The 23,736-nt window shown below is 44.9% G+C and overlaps 1 protein-coding gene across 3 annotated transcripts in view; it reads right to left on the reverse strand.

Moving 5' to 3' along the window:
• Positions 1 to 23,736, reverse strand: part of CLEC16A (C-type lectin domain containing 16A) — a 654,120-nt gene that overhangs the window by 516,680 nt on the left and 113,704 nt on the right. For all 3 annotated transcript variants that reach the window (XM_078663155.1, XM_078663154.1, XM_078663156.1), the window contains exon 7: positions 9,986 to 10,160. In XM_078663155.1, the coding sequence (XP_078519281.1) occupies positions 9,986 to 10,160 (175 nt within the window). The remainder of the gene's footprint in view (positions 1 to 9,985; positions 10,161 to 23,736) is intronic.

Genomic DNA, 23,736 nt, shown 5'->3' on the forward strand with positions numbered 1-23,736 from the left:
GCTGCTCTTTTTGATTTTATGTCTCTATTATATATCTGTGTTTATTCGCACATTTGCGTATTTGCACAAGGGGAGGTTTAAACCAATACGTTTTTGCTGCTATTGTATAATTGTGCTGCTTATTTGCACATTTGCACAAAGAGAGATTTAGATCTTCTGCTCTTTTGCACATATATGCTGCTTATCTGTATATTCTGCACAAATATTGCTTTTTTGATACTATAACATATGTATGCTGCTTTTCGCTTTTTTGCACAGGCTGAGGTGTAAAATCCCCCGGAATATATTTATTTATTTATAACTTGTTGTTGTTATAGACGTTTTAACATTTTGAAGAACAAACAGTGTGTTGAAGCTTATCTCTTTTAATGCGAATGGTCTGAACAATGTCCGTAAAAAAACGCCATTGAGTGCTGGTTAAAAAATCTTCTCCCAGATGTTATTTACCTACAAGAAACCCACTATAGAGACCAGGCGGAGTCAGATAAAATTCTTAAGGGCTGGGTTGGCCACAAGATATCCTCAACAGCTGGGCTGGCGCAGAGAGGAGTATGTATACTAATAGGAAGACACGTAGGCTTTAATCTAGACGGGGCACTTATAGACCCCAGAGGTAGATGGGCAGTTGCGCATGGTAAATTAAATAACACAAACATAATCTTTGCCACAATCTATGCACCAATTTTAGATGACGCTTTGCCAATCTTCCAGTTAAAGCATGCTATAACAGGCCTTCCCGGACCAATATTATGGGGGGAGATTTTAATTTTTTACAAAATCCTCTATTGGACTCCTCCAAAATAGATCGCCGCCAAAACAAACCTCAAGTTGCTATGGCCATCCAAAGCTGCAAACTAGATCTTGACGTCATTGATAATTGGCGATTCTCTAATCCCATCATACGAGAATACTCATGCCATTCAGCAAAGTATAACGCTGCATCTAGGCTAGATTTTTTTTTAACACCTCACGATTTAGAGTTATATAATTACGCCCATCTACCAAATGCCTTTTCAGACCATGCGGCACTCTATATGGAGGTGAAATTGGGGATACATGACGCAAGGCCCTCAAGAAGATGGTTTTTTTAACAAACTGAACCTTCTAGACCCACAATGGTGTATAGATATGGAAGACAAGATTGAGCAGTTTTTTGGACAGAAAAGAGGCACATCCCCATTAAATACGACCTGGGATGCATTTAAGGGCACCCTACGGGGGTTAATTACGTCTAAAGAAATACCAAAGCAGATGGCAAGAAGGGAGAAGAAAATCAATCTACAAATTGAACTCACGCAGGCAACCCAAGAACACTACAGGGTTAGGTCATCGCTCTCTGGGCAAAAGCTGTCTGAGGCAAAGTGCAGGATGAAGGATTTTTATTATGACTTAGGCGAGACTAATAGCAATCTTTATGCCCAAAAGATATATGAGGAGAGTGAATATACAGGGAAGCTATTGGCCTGGCAAGCCAAAGAAAAGCAGGCCCGAAATAGGATAGACCAACTAACTGACCCCATCACTAAATTACATGCTAAGAGTACTGCCTCTATTGGTGAGATGTTTTTGAAACACTACGAGGGAGTTTATCAAGCAACTGAAGGGGGTACATCATATCCCATTGGGGAATTTTTAGAGTCACTCACAATACCTAAATTAGAAGATGAGGGCAAGAAATATCTTATAGAGGACTTTTCAATGCAAGAACTAGATGAGGTGATCGGCTCCTTCCCCAATGGTAAGGCCAATGGAGATGATGGTCTTCCTATTGAATTTTAAAAAAAAATTGGAGGTACCCTGCGTAAAGAACTTCTGATTTTAGTCAACTACTTACTTCAAGGGGGTCCTCCACCGGACTCTTTTCTTTCAGCGGTGGTGATTAGCATTTTAAAAAAAGGAAAGGACCAGGAAAATTTTAATCCGTACAGACCCATAAGTCTTTTAAATACAGATTATACATTTTTTACAAACCTTTTAGCAAACCAATTAAATAAAATAGTGGGGTCTCTGGTAGCCCACGATCAGTGTGGTTTTATTGCAGGTAGGCATCTTCATTCAAATACAACATTTTTACTGGAGGCACTAGATTATTTTAAGATTAATAAGGTTAAGGCTCAAATTTGGCTTTTAGACGCGGAGAAAGCCTTCAATCTAGTGTCATGGGATTGCCTTTTTGCTATTCTGCACAGTTTTAATTTCCCGATTGTTTTTATTTCTCTTTTAAAACAACTTTATATGAATTCTAGAGCACAGATTATTATTAATAATACCAATATTGGGACATGTCAGGTCACTAGGGGCACGCGACAAGGATGCCCCGTCGCCAATTTTATTCGCTTTATTTATTGAACCGTTGGCGATCGCAATTAGGGATATAAGGACCGAAACTGCCCCAGTAGTTGGAATGACAAATATAAAATTATACGCGGATGATATTGCTCTTTTTATACATTCTAAACCCTCGAGTCAATTGAAAATTTTAAAAATTTTCATTGATTTCCAAAAACTAGGGGGCTATAACATTAATGTTAACAAAACGGAAATTATTTTAACCAACTGCACTGTAGACACCTTGATACCGGAATTCAGACAGATATATAACACATGCCCAAAGAGATATCTGGGAATATTTATATCGGATAATCTGGAAGACCTGTACCCGCTGAATTTTTTACCTCTATTAAAAAAGGCTGGGTCTCTGAGATCGATGGAATTTATTACCCTTGTCTTTAATGGGACGGGCAGCGTTAGTACGCATGTCAATTTTACCTCTTTTCAATTTTCTTTTTAGCGCCGTACCCTGCAAAATCCAGGCCTCCTATTTTAAAAAAGTAGATGCTTTGATCTCTTCTTTTCTCTGGGCAAAAAAATCTCCTAGACTTGCACTCAGCACTTTATATCTCTCATCTGCACAAGGAGGATTGTCCCTTCCAAATATTAGAGAATACTATTTTGCGTCTTTTGCACACCATAGTTTTAGGTTTTTTTTCCCTCAGAAACCCACGAGGTAGACAATTTCTTTATGAAGAAGATACTGTCAGAATCAAAAATCAGTGACCTGGTTAGAATTACGAAAGATCCAAAGAAAGTTCGCTATAAGTCCCTACAGTGGATTTTTAAACAGAAAACTCAGTTTTTGAACTTTTATTGTATCCCCAAAATAGGCAATACAGCGGATTTAACCTTAGTTTAGGAGAAGAGGGCTGCATGGATAATAATATAATAAATCTCTGGAAGGAAAATGGCTTTGAGAAAATTGAAGATTTCCTTATGGGTAATAGGTGGAAGTCCTGGGATGAAATTTCTAGACAGATACAGCACTCCCACACAATTATGAACTGGTCATTTCTTATGCTCAATCCAAAACTCAGAGAGCTCGATATAGGAAATGTATTCTATAAAGAAAATATTTCTACAGCTCTGAATAATCAAATACAAAAGAAGATGAGTACTTGGATTAAAATACTAAAAGAAAACAAAGGGCAGGAATCCTCCAGTAAGATCATTGAGAGGTGGAAAAAGAGGGAAGACATTGAAATTAGCAGGCAGATATGGGATAAGATAAATAAAATGTAATAAAACCATTTTCCGCTGCGCTAATTTCAAACGTATGCAATTTTATAATAAATGGTTAATTTACAGAAACCCTTCTTTACTTCACAGTATCTTTCCCCATGTCGCCGACAAATGTTTTCTATGTGAAGAAAAAGGCACCTGGAAACATATTGTCTGGGAGTGCCCCAAAATTCAGTTATTCTGGAAGGAAATAGAAAAATACCTCTCCATTGAACTCAAAGCCACTATAATATTCGATGATTTAATTCCTGTCCTAGGCTGCTCCTCGAGTCATACTCCATACGATGAGTCCCTTTTTAGTGCTTCTTTAATAGCTAAATCCCTCATTTTGCAGTCCTGGAAAACAGATCATGTTCCAACCTTTCAGGCATGGAAGGCAACATTATTACGAATCCAGGGCAGGGAAAGAAAATACGTATTGAGATCAGGGGCTCTTAAGAAATATGAAAAGTTCTGGAGTATATTTGAATCCTAGTTTGTTTTCTGTCGATACCTAACTGTAATCACATCTTTTTAATATCAGTCTACCAGATTGTTTATATTTATTCACATTGCACTTTATAAGTAAGTTTCTGAATTGATGAAATCTGAACACGTTTTTGTATCTATGTGTCCTGTACTGTATTAACTCTATCTCTAAATGTGTCTTGTAATGTATACTTTATATTTATGAACTCTCAATAAAAATTAAAAAAAATTAAATTTAAAAGAAACGTGAGGAAAATCTGTAATTGTAGCCTATGTTTGATTCAGGGAATTCTGCGTAAGAAAATGTAGAGAGGTCCAAGCAAATCACACTCCCAAGGATGTCTAGTTTTCTGAACTATATAAGGATGTAGGTTTTCCTTGGTGCTAGTCGAGCCAGGCCCAAATAACAGAGCCACGTCTCAGGCCTGCCACTGCAGAGCCTGTATGTGCAGTTTCACTGCCACGTTGACTTGGCATTTTAAACCCCTTCCTGAGCCTTAAACTCCCCTGTTATTACATGTAAGTCACCCCTAAGGCAGGCCCTAGGTATCCTATACGGCAGGGTGCTGTGTAAGTAAAAGGCATGACATATACCTCTTAGTTTGACATATCCTGATAGTGAAAAACTCCCAAATTCGTTTTTCACTACTGTGAGGCCTACACCTCTCATAGTTTAACATTGGGGATTACTTAATACATCCATTAAGTAGAATTCCTGATTGAGAAGAGATAAGATATTCATGTTTAGTGCCTACGAACTAATGATAACCCCACTTTAAAGTCGAATTTTTCATTACAAGGTTGAAAAAGCCACTTTTAGAAATTTGCCATATTCCTGCCCTTGTCCTGGGTCACATGACTGGGTGTAGCTGACAGACTTTGTGATTTTCCTCCAGTGACACATAGTTGGATTAGCAGAGTCTGAACAGCCCATTAACTGGATTGATGGGGAAGCAGGGCTAAGCACAGCCCCACTTGCACCTAAATAGGCTGTGTCCAGTCCTCTCACAATAGGCTTCGCAACCTTGTATTGTCAGTGCCAGGGGAGGCAGAAAACTCCTCGAACTTCAAATGAACTTTCCAGAAACTTCTCTCACCTTCTAGTAGCAGGGCACCACTGGACCTCAGATGCCACCAAATCAGTAGACTGCTGGACCTGTGGATACTCTGCCAGGAAGAAGGATTTATGTGCTGCTGAAAGACTACTACTCTGTGGGACTGCTGCTCTGGGAGAACTGCTTTTCTGTTGCACAGCCCTGCCTGTTGCTTTCTGCCTGGGCGAGGCAATTGAACCCAGAGTGACTCTAAGGCCTTGACTCCTTGCCTCATGTTCTGTAGTCTCAGGGAAATCAAAGACTGCCCGCAACTTTCAATCCAGCATCTGGACTCTGCAGCTGTGAGTCCTACCCTGCCAAGTGGTGCCACCCCAGTCCTGATATACAGCTGATGGAGTTTTTGGAATACTCAGAGAGGAAAGGCGCTCTGCCTAGTGTAAACGTTTAGGTGTGTTTTAATGGCTAAGTATTGGCGTGGTGCGTAAGAGCGAGCGGAAAAGACCCCTTAACCGTTCAACAGAAAATCTGGAAACAGACCTTCACAACAATGAAAACAGCAAAGCTCTCGCACACAACAAGCAAGGTATTACAATGGTAGTCACAATCTGGTTCCAGATCCTGCGGGTATAGCTGGAGTCTTTGTTTCCCGGTCGCCGTTTTCCAACAACGTCCGTTGGAACCAGATTGTGGATCCCCTCCCGGTTATTAACTTAATATGTACACATATTAAGCGTGACCCATATAGCACTCGTTGACCCTATGTGCTTATGAATACCAGGATTTTCTCGAATATTTGATTGCAAAGACAGATCACCAAACCGGTGTTACTATGATCTATGAATTTTGATTTCTTGTGAACATTTTCGTCCAGACCTCCATGAGGGCAGGTCGTGCCACAAGCCCTGAAGAGTCATTGTGAGTTGTTCCCACACGATGAAACACGTGTCGGCTGGTTGTGGATTCATTAAACTACCCATCTTTAAGAATATACATAAGAAACTGCATCTGTCAATTCATTGGCTATATGTTTACAATATTGACTTTTACATAACTACCATTGTAATTTTTTTTTTTTTTGCGGAGTCTTATATAGCGCGAACTAGACCCGAACCGAATCGGGTATCAGAGCGCTTTACATAGCACCAGTTACGTTACATTAGGACACACTTTAATTTTTAGGCATGGGGAGATTAAGTGATTTGCCCAGAATCACAGGAGGTTTTTGGCGTTGTTACCGAGACTCGAACCCAGATCCCCAGGTCCGAGGTCGAGCGCCTTTGCCGTTAGGCCAACCCCTCTCCCTTGCTTGTTGTGTGCGAGAGCTTTGCTGTTTCCACCCCAGTCCTGGACCCTTAGAAGTGGCCCTAAGGTGTTCTGTCTAAACCTTTAAAATTATATATCTCAGGATCTACTTATTGGATTTTTGTTGTTTTGGTCTTGTTTTATTTATTAAACAAAGTTCTATTTTTCTAACCAGGTGCAGTATCTTTTTTTGTGGTGTTTACACTGTTTTACTGTAATATGTGTTGCACAAATACTTTACACATTACCTTTTAAGTTAAGCCTGCCTGCTCTATGCCTAGCTACCAGAGGGCGAGCACAGGTTAAATTAGGGAGTGTATCTGACTTAGCCTGATGAGAGTGATGGTCCCTGCTAGGACAGGAGGCATACCTCTGCCAACTAGAAACCCCATTTCTAACAGCAATGGACAGTGCTTTTGATGAGAAATTGGATTTGAGATGTGAAGATTAGATCACAACTGTTCAAAACTAATGTTGTGGCCCTCATGTTTTAAATGTAGGAGAACAGCGAAGTTAGCCAATTCAAAATTACGGTGTCCAGAGACACTTGACCAATTAGCACTCTGCCCATTTAATATGCAATTATGCTAAGTGCCTTCTACAATATCCATTCCAGTACCTGCAGCAGGCAGTCATCGATACAAAGCCAGTCGCTATGATGTCCCTCTTGGCTTTAGGTAGAATGGGGTGTCTTCAGGATACATGCGGAAACCTAGATTGTAGTCAGCCAATGTTTGGGGAATGGATCAAGTAATCATTGAACAGACCCTCCAGGATTTCGGGGTTTGCCGCAAAATCGTCACTTTTGTAAAAATGACGCGATTTTTACAAAAGTGCCCCCGAAATCTGCATTTTTGTAGAAATGCCACCGATTTTTGCAAAAAAGCCCACAAAATCGGCACTTTTGTAATGAAAAAAAAAGCTTGTGTTAACACATTACTGTTTGATCTTAATGTAAATAATAATGATATTCATTTTAAAAAAGATTTAACGTTGACTGAACAGTCCAGTAATTCTCCACGCTACTCAACACAGTTAACAATGTATAACACACTGAGAGATACACCCCGGTTGCCAATAATGCGTGGTAAAACAAATAAGAACTGCCGTCACCACCGCAGGCAGATCTTAAAAGGAATTAGGACCATGGATCACAGTATTAGTGTTTAAGTGCTTACTTGTCACAATCAAATGTAGAATCTGGTCAAAGACAAATATATATCCTAACCTCACACCCTGACATAAAAGAATGGAAATTTAATTTATTTGTAAAGTGCTTAAATACAAAGCCATAAAAAGGACCAGAAATTACACATGGGGCTACTCCAGGAATTTCTGAATGAGTTGGCCGTTCATCACTTTTATTCAACTTCTCTCACTACAATCCTCTGTGCAAAAGGTACAAAGATTAAAGAGGACCACGGTTGGGGCACCAGTAAAAATGAACATCGTCAGTTTGTATAGCAAACAGCATTCTACTTCATTAATCCTTACATTTTCTATTTTACAAGAGCTTGCTTTAAGCTACATTTGGGACGTCCAAGATTTACATAATCGGACTAAGAATGGAAAAAGTCTCCTATACTATGGAGTTAGAAACATGCAGCATTTCCTTTTATATACAAAAGACCAATTTGTAAAGATTTCAAGCTAGAGTTTTCTTCACTCCTCCCAGAAACGAAATGGTGCTGAAAAGCAAGTGACTGAATACGAATGTTTAGGACATTTAATTTACACTTGCGGACGCAATTAGGAAAGTATGGTTGTTTGGTATAACCAAAATCATTTTAAGATGTCTTGGAGGCTACCGGTTCCCTGTGAAGTAAAGATTAAAAAAGGAATTAAAACCTAAAAGGGTAAAATAATTTCTTTGACACCTTGGTTCTCCACTACATGGCACTGAAGTAGGCTACTTTTTGTTGCAAATGTGCACATTGTACACAAGAAAATATGCTGGCACTCAAAGTGAGGGGAGCCAATGGTTAAAGTGTGCTGACCCATTGGTCTGTGGAAGTTGTGGTGGGCAGAAGCAAAATGTGATTGATATTAAAATAGACCAATGGATGAGGACGGCTGACTGAAAGTCCCTGTATGTACGTATGCTTATCTATGTATTCCTTAAGAAATCTTTTCATGGAAATACAAAAGGTCTTGGGTGACAACAGACCCAACAAGCATTGGCAATGCCAATAGGTCGCGGCAATACCTGAGCCATTAGCCATGTCATTGTGAATGTCTTTTAGCCATGTTGTCTAGCACCACATTTGCTGTTTAGCCTTGGCAGAAAAAATGCATGAAAACATTCAGTTAAAGGTTTACTCAAGGCAAAAGCTAGAAATGCTATTTTCAGGCGAGGTTAGCATAACTGTTATTCCTTTAAAATTAAATGTATTTATTTTTGATGAACACTACCAGTCACCTCTGAACTATGGACCAAGACTGGCCACTCATTAGACAAATAAATCCTCTACAGGATCTTTGTTTGAGGACCTCGTCAAGAAGAAATCCCAGCCCTTGATCTCAGCAATTCATCCTTCCAAGTTTGATAAAATGAGTACCAGTGAGCTGGGTAACTAATTTTCCTAAACTCTCAGTAGAACTAGGAGACCTCCTCTGGAGTGAATGAGCGCCCTACAAATACGCTTCCCTATACAGACCCTCAAGGATTTCCTGATTTCAGGCTGAAAATGAATGATTATAAGTAAAATAAAGTGCTGCAAAAACGCAGCTAAATTTCCATATTTGTGCCGCTAAATTTCCATATTTGTGCCGCTAATTTTGGTAATCCATGCCGCTATATCCTGTGGGGTCTGATTGAAGAGAGGGACTCTAAAAGTGAGGATACCTGGGGAATCCACAGGAAATTAGAATTTTCTTTTAGAAAAAGTAGGCAAACTTTATTTGGGGGATGAAACTCTCCAGCATTGGCTAGAAGAAAGCCATCTTTTAGCATTGAACGAGGACTGTATTTCCCGTGTTAAACGTGCATAATTCACATTTAAAAAACCTGCCCAACCTCTTTTTATAGCTGTTACACAAAGTAGCAAAAAATTTTGAACACTCTTTTGGTCTATGTATACATTAGCTGTTGACTGCTGGCAGTACTGTTTTTTAGGCTACTTTATGTTGAAATATAACTTTGCATCAAAAAGGATGTCTTCTTTAATTCACTTTTGGAACTAAAGATTCTAATTATTGAAATCTCATTATGGAATTCAGGACCCTGGTCGTTGTAGTAGGCGACACTGATTCAAAGTGGGTATTGGAGACAAATGTGCATTAATGTGGGGGGAGGGGTTTAGGTTATTGATGTTGTAATAAGGGAGACACATTTCAAAGGTTCATATTTTGAAAAAACTGCGTACAATAATTGGCCCAAATACTAGGTGCACAGCATGCAAATCTTTCTTAACAGATTAATGCTGTCAATGTATGTTAAATTTAGAACTCCGTAAATGCAATCTTATGAACTAAGCAGATCATAAATAAACCTCCTAGCTTCAGCAACTAAAAACAGACAAAGATAAACATTGGTACTAATGATAAAAGAATAATGAAAACAAGCAATGCACTTTGTTACTTACTTGATCCTCATTTACTAGTGAATACACATAAAGAGGCAAGAATAGCCTGTTCAATAAGTGGTCGGTTAACACATCATTTAGAAATTCACAGTTAATGATGAGGATATCATTAAGGTAATGCAGATGATCAAGATGTTCTGCTACCAAGTCACTTAGTTTGCCTCTATTTCGATGTCTGTAAAAGAAAGAAAAGTAAAGCTCATGAAGAGATTCCTTAGTTTTAGAAAGCATGGCAAGGGTCATATGTATTCTTTCAATGGTCTCTCATTAATAGTTTTATAAGTGTGCATACAAATTAGCAATTAGGGAAAACAGACTAAGGGCTAACCCCACCCATCCCCCGGCTTTGAATCTGCAAACAATTTCACATTTAGCAAATTGCACAATTAATATTTTTACCAGGTTTGCTGAATGCCGTCTGAAATGCTTTTAGGCTAAATAGATAAATCTCTTCTGCTCAAATATAATTCTGGATTTTTAAAAAATTCTTCTGACACTATACCTCAATTTGAGTTAAAATGCCACTCAAGATAAAGATACTGTCCATGTATAATAGACTTAACCACCAACAAGAACCTTACATTTAATTTTTAGTTCGGGCCTAGAGTCAGCACACATGCGCTGCTCTGGGAGACGTAGTGGAGTATGTAATAGAAGCCCCGCCCACTCTCCGCCCATATTGGTCATTGGCTTGTGTCATTGTCCTTCCTAAATGCTGGCTTCTGATTCAATATTAAGGCTGTTTAGTCCCTCCTTAGTACCGCCTTGACTTCATTTGTAACTTCCCATGGCGACTGGCCCCTTTATTTCGGTTGTTACACGGTACTTGAAGCACTATTTTCATTATTAAGTTTCTCCTACATCACTTTCTAAGCAGCACGGGACAATGGCAGACACTTGTTTGCAATGTCATAGGTCTCACATTTAAATGCGAGACCTGTTGCATTGCAAATATATATTTTTTATGATAAGCACCGCTCTCCTGCCGGGCCTCCTTTCCCTATTGCATACCGTCTCCCAGCCAACAGCTGGAGGCGCGCGGTGGGTTTTCTTACACTTGTTTTCTTTAATAAACATGGCGGCCATGCCCCAAGTTTTTTTTTTATTATTAAGCACAACTCTCCTGCCGGCCTTGTAAGTACCCTTGAGTTAGCAGTTTGTACTGCTGTCTGCTCTGCCAGCTTCTGGGTGGAGGACGGCCTCAGCTGCTGGTGCGCCAGACCCTGGGATCCAAGAAGGGAGCAGAAAGAACTCAAAACACAGGGGCACAAGCGGGATGTAGCCAGACACACTGGCCAGCTTCCTTTTGGTAAGTGATATAAACGTATTTTAGTTGTATTATATGCTACGCTTCTAGAGGACAGGTTTGTATTTGAAAGCTGCGTTGCTACTGACAGCCGCCTGGTCATGCAAGTAACATATGTAGTGTTTTGTTTCCCTGAGCAAGGTACTGGGTGGAGTGCTCGGCTCTCAGAACTTAAAAACTGCCCAGGGAAAAAGGGCACCTAAAGTGAGGGGAAGCCAGCACTTCACCAGCCTCTCAGCAGCTGCCCCCTAGAGTGCCTTCTTCTCGCTTCAGTACGAGAGCAGTGTGCCTACGTAGAGGTGAGGAGCAGGGGTGATGGAAGCCACCACTGTGGTAGCACGTGTGAGTGGTCACTGACAGTCTGTGCGGGGGTAGCTGAGGCAGGCACCGGGAGCAGTCGAAAGCAGCGGCACCCGGGAGAGGCACTAGTCCAGGAATGCCATACAAGATAGTCTGGGAATACCCTATAAGGTAGATTTCAATGAAGCAGTGTCTATGTAAACTGCACTCTCTAATCAGGGAAGAGTTAAAAGGGAGGCTGGAAACAGCATGCAAGTATTGGAAATCTGTGCCAGAAAGAGAGGGCTGTAGTGTAATTTACTGTATACTCGTCCTGTGCCCTATGAACTTACGTCCGCTAGGTGGCTTTACAGGGGGCATCTGGTCTTGCTGAAGCATACGGTATTGAGAGCATTGGGGTCTGGAACTCAGAGCAGAGAGAGTTTCAGCTTTTCCCTGCCCACCTGTGCCAACATTTCACATTGGCCACCGATGCCAGCTTCTCACTCTACCCACCAGAAGGTTGTGATCAAGGTACTATGCCCAGTCAATAGATGACCTCTTTTCTGGGAATGAAGAAGACCTACTATGGTTTCTGGAGAAATCGCTGACTATGTCCTCACAGAAAAGGGAATGTAGATAGTCTGTACATCTAGAAAGAGTTCAATATATTTATCATTCATTCCTCATGTTTAGTATTCACTGTTGACCCTTGAACAGCGCACAAGAACCTCCCTCTGTCTGCACTGTACCGTTCTGTTGCTGTACCTTTCTAGCGCGGAGTGGTTATTCTGCGGTACCTTAAGATTTGTACAGACAACCCCAATCACTGGGTTACATTTCTGTTTCTCTCACCCATACACCCTTAACATATAATGCCTACCAGAATGCACAATATTTGACTCCCAGACCTTATTACAAGGCCCGCGGAATTATCTTAGTCCAAGGCCGTGGCGTTTTTCACATATTTATAGATTTGCAGTATTTGCCACATGATCATTCATCTGCGACATAATCTGCAGACTTTAACAAAAAAAATGTTTATAACTCAAACGGTTCAAAAGTTACTAAGACACTTCAACACATGTTGCTGCGCAGTGGTAGGCCCTTCGTAAAGCTTTACTGGTCACCTATCTGTTGCTATATTTGGGTATTACCCCGGTACTAATGAGGTGCAACCAATGCCCAGACAGTCTTAACAAGACTAACAAGCATTTGCAATGCAATAGGTCTCGCATGTTTTAGAGCTAAAGCTATTGGCATTGTAATGGAAATGTTTTTTGTTTGTGTTTCGGAGTGAAGTGGATGGATCTGATGGCCTTTGTGTGTGTTATAATGCATCTAAAATGAAGGAATCTTGGAAATTGAATGGGCGCGATTTTCCAGGCTCAGATTGCAGCTCTCCGAGGCACAGTTGATAAACACCTTATGTCTTTTAGAATGCCTTTCTCAGGGAAACAAAAAACTAATTCCAAAAGAGAGGCATATCAGCTCTAACAGACTGGTTTACTGTGCCACTTTTATTTGACTATTTAAGATGTATGTTGCACTGACCTGTGAATATACAGGAGTAATTCTCGTGTTCTATGGAAGCTTTTCACGCGCGAATATATTTGAAGCCGTAAACACTGTATTTGTGTAGTGTGTCTCTTGATTGACTTGCACCACATGCGGCTTATCCTTTTTGATATATCCCTGGCACTTTCAAAGCTTAGATCTAATCTGACAAACACCACCTACTTTAAAACCATGAAAATGTTCACACATAGTGATCACATTGAAGACAAGTCAATTACATCTGTCATCTGAATGGTGCATTTTCATTTCTTCGTTTGGGTCACCTAAAGTAGGTCTAGAAATCATCAACAATTCACACACAGCAGGACCTCACTATTGTCAAAAACTGTTACGTGATCGGGGTGCATCTTCGAAGCACTGGCAGTGGGAGCGGTGTCTGAATGTTGCAATGAAAGCAGTGACTGCTTGGGTAACTGGTCTAGTCATGAAGACATGGGAGCTTTCATTTGCCCTTTGGGTGTGGTAAGGACCTTGCGCTTACGTTCGATGATGCACAAATCTCAGACTGTTCACTCCATCTGCTCATACTTTGCAAAGTGAAGCTTAGCAGTCTCTTCCTTGCTAGCAAAGACGTTTCTTTAGCACTTTCTAAGTTCTCCCTATCCCGCTTGCAGCTTGTTAACAAGCATTGAAAATGCAATAGGTCTCGCCCTCGTTTAAGTTAAAGCAATTCAGTTTGTAATTAGGTGTTTTTTTAGCTTTGCTTTTATTAGTGTTTTTCAAACTTTCATGTACATAACATGTATATGTATGCATGTATTTATATAGATATGCAGATGTATATATATATATATATATATACATATATACACGCACACATATATATATATATATATATATATATATACACATATATACACACACATATATATATATATATATATATATATACATACATACATACACACACACATATATATAAATGCATATGCATATATATATATATGTATAGATAGATTTCTTTTTCGCACGGCCTGCACCTTCTGCGCTCTTCAGAGACCGGTTATTACACGTCGGCCCTCCTGGGGTCCTCCCCTGAGTCCCCGGCTCCCCTTTGCCTCCGCCTGGCCAGCCGGGACACGTCTGCGTGGGGCTCCCAGTGCTTGGGTCCCGGTGCCCGCCCTGACCACAATTACAGGCCTCAGACCAGGGAGGAATTAGCACTTCCGTTCCCGAGCCAAGCCCGGCCCACGCCCGGCACGGCACGCCAGGCCTGGTTTACGGCCTAACACCCTGCCAGCCAGGGCAGAAAACCCTGCCTCCAGGGAACGAGGATTCAATAACAGAGAGCCGGGGAGGCCCCGCATCGCGTGCACCCACCGGGCACCCATAAAACACCTGTGCCAAGTCCAGGCCCACCGTGGGCAGCGCGCAAGAAGTAACGCCAGGGTGCAGCCATAGAGGCGTGGCCGGGGCGCAGCTTAAGAACATGCCAAGCTGGTGCCAAGCGCCCACTTGGAAAAGACAGCTTACAGACATCCTGTGGACATCACGATATGTGCCGAAGGAAGGCCTGCAGGAAGCTAGAATGGAACACCTCCACGTGAGCAAGAGGCGGCATAGGGCTCACATGAGCCCACCTATAGCTCCTCACAGACGTGCCATGTGACGGACACCTCAGCTCACAGGAGACTCCGGGGCTCGAAAACCCGAGACGACGCACCTTGTGAACATGCTGAGCGTGGCCAGAACCCCGATCCCAGGACACTTCTCAGAGGCACCCGACAACCAGCGCTCGCCATGACGTATCGTTTTCTCTCGGTCTGCCGTCCCACTTGGACGGGCTCGGCCTGCTTTCTTTCTGCCGCAAAAGGTTTTTATTATCTTTATGGGGCCTTGTGTTTTGGCCCCATAAAGATAACAAACCTTTTATGCCAGCAGGAAGTCAGGGCAGTCCGTCCAAGTGGGACAGCAGAAAAAGAGAAAAGTGTACGTCATCAACACCTCTTTCCCAATGGCCGGCCACCGTTTAGCATAAACGGTGACGCAGGTCAATGGGAAAGAGGGGCGGGGCTTAAAGCCTGCTAGTGTAAGCCACTCTAAATCATTAAATCTCACGAGCGAGACTGCACATGTGCGCAGTCCACACCAGCTCGACCTAAAAATATAGGGCCTTATTTATGAGAAACAAACGCATCGCGGTGCCGCAAGTTAATTTGCTGCACCACGTTGCGTTAGTTTCGAGGCACAGGGATGCAAACAAATTTACAACACGTGGCGATGTCTGAAATGGGATGGTGGAGTGAGCTAAAGAATGATGATGGATTAAACCCAGATCAGTTGCCTGGGGGTGAGTGCTCGCAATGTTCAACACTCCGTCTATCATCCCCTTAGGTTTTGCTTTGTTCGCCCTAAGTTGGCAGGGTATGCCCAGACGTGACTTGCTCACTTTGCCACTGGATTCAAGCTAGCCTGGCTGATGACGGCTGATTAGCCAGAAACCGGTCCTAGGATGCTTGTTTCACGTCCAGGGAAGACATGGCTTGGCAGTTCGGGCTGGACTGTTCCCATGAGGCCCAGGGTCAGACTGATTTGCATATGGCCATGTCTGAACTGGGGTGGCGGAGTGAGCTTAAGAATGATGATGGATTAAACCCAGATCAGTTGACTGGGGGTGAGTGCTTGCAATGTTCAACACTTCGTCCATCATTCCCTTTGGTTTTGCTTAATTAAGCTCGTAGGAGGAGATTCTTGGCCCTTGGTGTGCCACTCCCTGCAAGTCAATGTCAGCCACGCTTAGGCTTATTTCTTACTTTGATGGATCTCACAAACCTCATAAAAGGTAGTATACATCTGCGTTTGTATAAGGCAAGGCTTTTATTACTGCTTTACTCCCCAAATGTTAATGTTTGTTAGGTTTATATAGCAGCAGTAGCATAAGTAATAAAAAAAAATCCACAGAGGTACTGCTCGGATATTTGTTAACAATAAAAAACAAAAAATGAATAAACATTATTTGCAACGCCATTAGCTCAAACTTTCAGTAATGCAAGACCTTTGCATTGCAAATGCTTGTTCAGTTAGAAACTGAATTTTTACACACTAGTGCCTCCATTTTGGAGAGCTCGAGTGCTACAGATTTCTCCTTAGTTTTTGTCATAATTTGCAGACCGCGCTTAGGCTACAAATGTGCGGCTGCACTAATGTGCTGTAGGAATGCAAGTCTTCGCCTGTCGGCACATTGGCAAAGTACTGGACCAGGGATGAAGCTGGTTTTCCCATCTATTCTCTTCACTTCAGCAAACAAGTAAGCAGGGAACTGATTTTAAACCACTGGAATTCATCACTGAGCAATATCAAGTCAGACTGTTTAAAAAACTTTTCCCCGACTCCTTTGAATTTTTAACTCCCAATATAATTTACCTCTCCACTACTTTTGATCATTTTAATCCTGCTCCCACAACTTCAGATAATGTCCATCTCGGATAGGGTGCACAAAATACAACTGTGTCACCACACACCTTTCCCACTGGCCTGTGGTTTAGTACACACAAGCTCAATGGTGAAACATGCTTTGGAAATAAGAAATCTTCAGCTTTAATTCAATTTTGACATTACCTTCATTCTTGAAATCCGTCTTAAAAGTGGAACGAGTCTCGGATTCTGCGATAAGGAATTGCTATCATATCAAGCTGACGAGCTGGTGGCAGTGTGGCAGTCATTTTTAATGCTGCCCTCTCCATTTCCAAGTCAGCTTACTGACACAGAATTTCTGTCTCTCACCCTCTCCATGACTTCTGATTGTCTACTCAAAATACTGTTAGTCTATAGATCTACAGTCCTCTTAAAAATCGTATTCTCTTTACAAGATTTCATCTCTACTGCTCATTTAAATACCAACATTGTAATTTTTCTTCATGATTATAATCTCCAAGTTCACAAGAGACAGGATAAGGCAGCCTCGGAACTACTCAATGTTCGTTAAATCTTTGACCTTCAATTAGTTCAAGGGTCCCCTCATTCGGCTGGCCACTCATTGCCCAGAGATAGTTTGTCATAGCCAAAGAGATTCTCTTCACTATTAATAAGGCAATTCATACTAAAACTAGTAGCAATTCATCTTCTAATGTACTGCACCGCCCGCGGTCCAACATGGAGCCCCTTAGCTTAGTTGCTCTGTTAGATAGTACATCCCCTAATCCACAGGAGAATGTGTGTGTGTGTCCATGGACTTGTTCAATAACTGGGTTGCAACAGCCTTGGATGCTACTCTCCCTTTGAAAACACTGGTTCCTCACAGCACCTCTCCATCTGTTCCTCGGTATACTGAAAGACTCTCCCTGGCAAGAAAAGGAGATGTAAAAAGCTCAAACAACTCTGGCACTGCAATTCCAATTCTGATGATAAATTAATTTATGGATGGGAATTACATGTGTGCAAAAACATAATACACAATGCCCGGGCCAAGTACCATTATGAACATTTTACAACTGCAATAAAACCTGCTAAAGAAGTTTACCTCATTTACAATTCTCAAGCTTATTACCACAAAAGCTTTATTCTGATTTAACAGATTGCTTCCAGGAAAAAAATCATGCAGCTTTTGAGCTGTCTTGGCATAGATAATCATTAACTTTCACCTATGCAACACTTGAGTTCTACCCACTTTTTCTTTTCTCCAGTACATTTGTGGTATTTCCTATTTGCGAGTCAAGATGTTAACCTTCTGAAGTTCGATCACATTCCCTCTTGATCTTTGCCAAGCTAAAATCACCCTCCTGTCTTTCAAAAGGTCGTCTGTTCTATGGAAAACAGTTCTCATCAACCTTAGCTGAAAAACCCACACTAGACCCTGCAACTCTGTCCAACTATCCTCCTGTATCTCTCCTACTTTTGCTTGCTAAAATCACGAAAAGGTGAGTAACTATAAAACTGACAAAACACACAGAAAATCCCTCTTCTTAATACCTATATATCAGGTTTACGTCCTAGTTTTAGTAATGTAATTATTTTACCAGCTGCCAGTAATTACATTCATGTGACTCTGAATGCTGGGGCCTCGATCTCCCGGCAGCTTTGGACATGCTTCTCACACTATTCCTTTGGACATGGTTCTCACACTATTCCTTTGGACAGGGTTGCTGAAGCTGGGTTACAGGGCACTGTATTAAGTTAGTTCATGTCATTCTTGAAGAGACACACACAGGCAGGTTCTATGGCTCATTATTGATGTATTTTTCAATCAGTAAATTGCGTTATTAAGTTCCTTGTTCTTTGAACTTTATGGCTGATCTTGTTCCATGTCATGGCCTTCCACTTTCATTCATACGCAGACAACACACAAACATTTTTTACGACTCAAATAAGAGTGTGGACTTAACCAGGACCAGTTCAAGAGTGGTCTGCGTTCTGTGGCAAACAGGATAAATCCAACTTCCGTCAGGCTTAATACTGATAAGACGGAGGTCCTGGTTTTTGGGAACCCGTCTGTCGTGAATTTAAACTGGTAGTCTGAGCTTCTAGATTTTAATCCCATTGCCCCATACCTTCCCACACTGCTTGTAATTTCGAAACTGTTTTTGATTTAAAATTATATTCCGAAATCCACATCAATAAATTAACTGCCACCTTTGTTTTCTAAGATGAAGGTCCTGAGAAAAATTATTCCTCTCTTACCCTGTTTTTTCTGGAAAATTGTAGCCCAGCCGCTCATCACTAGCAGACTGAATTATTGTAACTCCCTTTTTATTAGGGCTCGACCTCTGGCAATGCGCAAGCATTGCAGAAGTCGAGACATATTGGGGCCTATCCAGAGCTTATCCAAAGGGGCGATTTGCTGCTGTGCCCGTGAAAAAGCGCGTGCACAGCATCAAAGCCCCCAGCCTCTCTCAAGCTTTCCCCAGCGTGTGCTCTGGCATTTCTCCTCCCCTAATTATTCACTGGCCACGGCCGGCTGACACATCAAAGGCTGCTGCTCCCCGTGCGTCTCCTCACCCTTACTCTCCTCTATTCTTCCCTTCTTGCCTCTCCCCGCCCCCCCTCCCCACCACAGCAACAGTTCTCATGAATGGTACTGCAGCAGAGGTAATTAATGGGCTTTTTAGGGATTCGTGTTGTTTTTGTCGTGATAGGACGGCATCATTTCAGTTGCTGGCTTTTTGGAAAAGGACCGGTAAATGAAAAGCGTGCACTTATGTATTGGTTCAGGATTGCTTGCATAGCCCAATCTTCTCTTTTGTGCCGATACCCTTTTGTGAAACTGTTAATGAAAAGCTCAAGAAGTATATATTTGCTGCTTTAGAGGTTTGTTTGATTTCGCCATGTTTTTGTACTCAACACAATATTTTGCCTTCGAGCATAATACATTTCTTTAAATGTTTCACATCACAACTCTAGGTAATTTTTTTGTTGTGAGAGTAGTTCCCAATGGTACTTTTCCTACTGTTAGTGTATGCCTTAAATGCGTAACAGCCTGAATGCCTTTCTCGTTTTAATACCGGTGTCCCTCAGTTCTCTCAGGGCGTTTTGGTGTCAGTATTTATCTCAGGCTTTGCTATCAATTATTTTTTCAACATCTGTTGTGCCTATCTAAAGCAATCTCTCCGTCACTGTTTCTTTACGTGTCTAATTATCTCTTCCTCTGGCTGTACTTCATGGTGTGTTCTGATTAGTAGTTGTAAGTATCTGTTTATATGTGTGTGTGTGTGTGTGATTCAGTCTGTCTTTTGGTCTGCCAGTTCGGTCCGTATGTTTTAAGCTCTCTCACTGTGTCTGCTGTTAAGCTGGCCTTTTGTCTTTCCTTGTATGTTTATTATTGCTTCATTGGATAAGAGTATTTATTCTAAGGACTGTCTGTCTGTGATTGTCAGTCTGTCCGCTGCTGTCTAGGACTGTGTAGCTGTCCTGCGCTCACCCTGACCGGCTGCCAGCCAGTCATCGCATTTGAGGGATTGTCTGCTGTGTCTTCCCCTCAGAGATCCCCCGTGTCCGCTGCCTTCAGTGGCTGCCTGTCTTTCTTCTGCCGGCCTCAAGGCCATCTGCACCCCTTTGGTCTGCACTCCAAGGCTGCCTGCCCCCCTCGGCTCTCCAGAGAAGTCTTTGTCTGCACTCTGGTCTTCATGTATGGCTGTCTCTTTGTCTGTCTCCTTTCTCTCCACTCAGTGACCACCTGTCCCGGTGCCCTCTGCTCTCCAATATCTCTGTCTGTCCTCTGCTCCTCATATCTGGCTGTCTCTCTGCCTGTCCTCTTCCTCAGTGACCGTCTGTCTGAATGCCCTCTCCTCTCCTCCAGGACTGTCTCTGTTTGCTCTCTGCTTTTCGCGCCTGGCTGTCTCATTGTCTGTCCTCGTTCTCTTCTCTCAGCGGGCGTCTGCCTGCCTGTCTTCTGCTCTCTATCGTCGCCGTCGCTTCTCTGTCTCTCGACAGCTTGACAAGGCTTACTCATTGACACTGTCCCATCATTCACCGTTCCCCAATCACCCAGCTCCACCGATGCACCCACCACACAGCTCCACCGATGCACCCACCACACAGCTCCGCCGATGCACCCACCACACAGCTCCACCGATGCACCCACCACACAGCTCCACCGATGCACCCACCACACAGCTCCACCGATGCACCCACCACCGCCGATGCACCCACCACACAGCTCCACTGATGCCCCCACCACACAGCTCCACAGATGCACCCACCACACAGCTCCACTGATGCCCCCACCAGACAGCTCCACAGATGCACCCACCACACAGCTCCACCGATGCACCCACCACACAGCTCCACCGATGCACCCACCACACAGCTCCACCGATGCACCCACCACACAGCTCCACCGATGCACCCACCACACAGCTCCACCGATGCACCCACCACACAGCTCCACCGATGCACCCACCACACAGCTCCACCGATGCACCCACCACCCAGCTCCACCGAGGCACCCACCACCCAGCTCCACCGAGGCACCCATCACACAGCTCCACCGAGGCACCCACCACCCAGCTCCACCGATGCACCCACCACCCAGCTCCATCGATGCACCCACCACCCAGCTCCACCGATGCACCCACCACCCAGCTCCACAGATGCACCCACCACCCAGCTCCACCGAGGCACCCATCACACAGCTCCACCGAGGCACCTATCACACAGCTCCACCGATGCACCCACCACCCAGCTCCACAGATGCACCCACCACCCAGCTCCACCGATGCACCCACCACCCAGCTCCACCGAGGCACCCACCACACAGCTCCACTGATGCAATCACCACACAGCTCCACCGATGCACCCACCACCCAGCTCCACCGATGCACCCACCACACAGCTCCACCGATGCCCCCACCACACAGCTCCACCGATGCACCCACCACACAGCTCCACCGATGCACCCACCACACAGCTCCACCGATGCACCCACCACCCAGCTCCACCGATGCACCCCCCACCCAGCTCCACCGATGCACCCACCACACAGCTCCACCGATGCACCCACCTCCACCGATGCACCCCCCACCCAGCTCCACCGATGCACCCCCCACCCAGCTCCACCGATGCACCCACCACCCAGCTCCACTGATGCACGCACCACACAGCTCCACCGATGCACCCCCCACCCAGCTCCACCGATGCACCCACCACCCAGCTCTACTGATGCACCCACCACCCAGCTCCACCGATGCACCCACCACCCAGCTCCACCGATGCACCCACCACCCAGCTCCACCGATGCACCCACCGCCCAGCTCCGCCGATGCACCCACCGCCCAGCTCCACAGATGCATCCACCACACAGCTCCACAGATGCACCCACCACACAGCTCCACAGATGCACCCACCACACAGCTCCACAGATGCACCCACCACACAGCTCCACAGATGCACCCACCACGCAGCTCCACCGATGCACCCACCACGCAGCTCCACAGATGCACCCACCACGCAGCTCCACAGATGCACCCACCACGCAGCTCCACAGATGCACCCACCAGACAGCTCCACAGATGCACCCACCACGCAGCTCCACCGATGCACCCACCACGCAGCTCCACTGATGCCCCCACCAGACAGCTCCACTGATGCCCCACCACACAGCTCCACAGATGCACCCACCACACAGCTCCACCGATGCACCCACCACACAGCTCCACCGATGCACCCACCATACAGCTCCAATGATGCCCCCACCACACAGCTCCACTGATGCCCCCACCACACAGCTCCACTGATGCCCCCACCACACAGCTCCACTGATGCCCCCACCACACAGCTCCACTGATGCCCCCACCAGACAGCTCCACAGAAGCACCCACCACACAGCTCCACCGATGCACCCACCACACAGCTCCACCGATGCACCCACCACACAGCTCCACTGATGCACCCACCACACAGCTCCACAGATGCACCCACCACACAGCTCCACAGATGCACCCACCACACAGCTCCTCCGATGCACCCACCACACAGCTCCACCGATGCCCCCACCACACAGCTCCACCGATGCACCCACCACACAGCTCCACCGATGCACCCACCACACAGCTCCACAGATGCACCCACCACACAGCTCCACCGATGCACCCACCACACAGCTCCACCGATGCACCCACCACACAGCTCCACCGATGCCCCCACCACACAGCTCCACAGATGCACCCACCACACAGCTCCACCGATGCACCCACCACACAGCTCCACCGATGCACCCACCACACAGCTCCACCGATGCACCCACCACACAGCTCCACCGAGGCACCTACCACACAGCTCCACAGATGCACACACCACCCAGCTCCCCCGATGCACCCACCACCCAGCTCCACAGATGCATGCACCACACAGCTCCACCGATGCACGCACCACCCAGCTCCACCGATGCACCCACCACCCAGCTCCACTGATGCACCCACCACCCAGCTCCACTGATGCACCCACCACCCAGCTCCACTGATGCACCCACCACCCAGCTCCACTGATGCACCCACCACCCAGCTCCACCGATGCACCCACCACACAGCTCCACAGATGCACCCACCACACAGCTCCACAGATGCACCCACCACACAGCTCCACTGATGCCCCCACCACACAGCTCCACAGATGCACCCACCACACAGCTCCACTGATGCCCCCACCACACAGCTCCACAGATGCACCCACCACACAGCTCCACAGATGCCCCCACCACACAGCTCCACAGATGCACCCACCACACAGCTCCACCGATGCACCCACCACACAGCTCCACCGATGCACCCACCACACAGCTCCACTGATGCCCCCACCACACAGCTCCACAGATGCACCCACCACACAGCTCCACCGATGCACCCACCACACAGCTCCACCGATGCACCCACCACACAGCTCCACCGAGGCACCTACCACACAGCTCCACCGATGCACCCACCACACAGCTCCACCGATGCACACACCACCCAGCTCCCCCGATGCACCCACCACACAGCTCCACAGATGCATGCACCACACAGCTCCACCGATGCACCCACCACCCAGCTCCACCGATGCACCCACCACACAGCTCCACTGATGCCCCCACCACACAGCTCCACAGATGCCCCCACCACACAGCTCCACAGATGCCCCCACCACACAGCTCCACAGATGCACCCACCACACAGCTCCA

The sequence above is a fragment of the Lissotriton helveticus genome, chromosome 10 (genome assembly GCF_964261635.1).
Source record: "Lissotriton helveticus chromosome 10, aLisHel1.1, whole genome shotgun sequence".
NCBI classification, from domain to species: domain Eukaryota; kingdom Metazoa; phylum Chordata; class Amphibia; order Caudata; family Salamandridae; genus Lissotriton; species Lissotriton helveticus.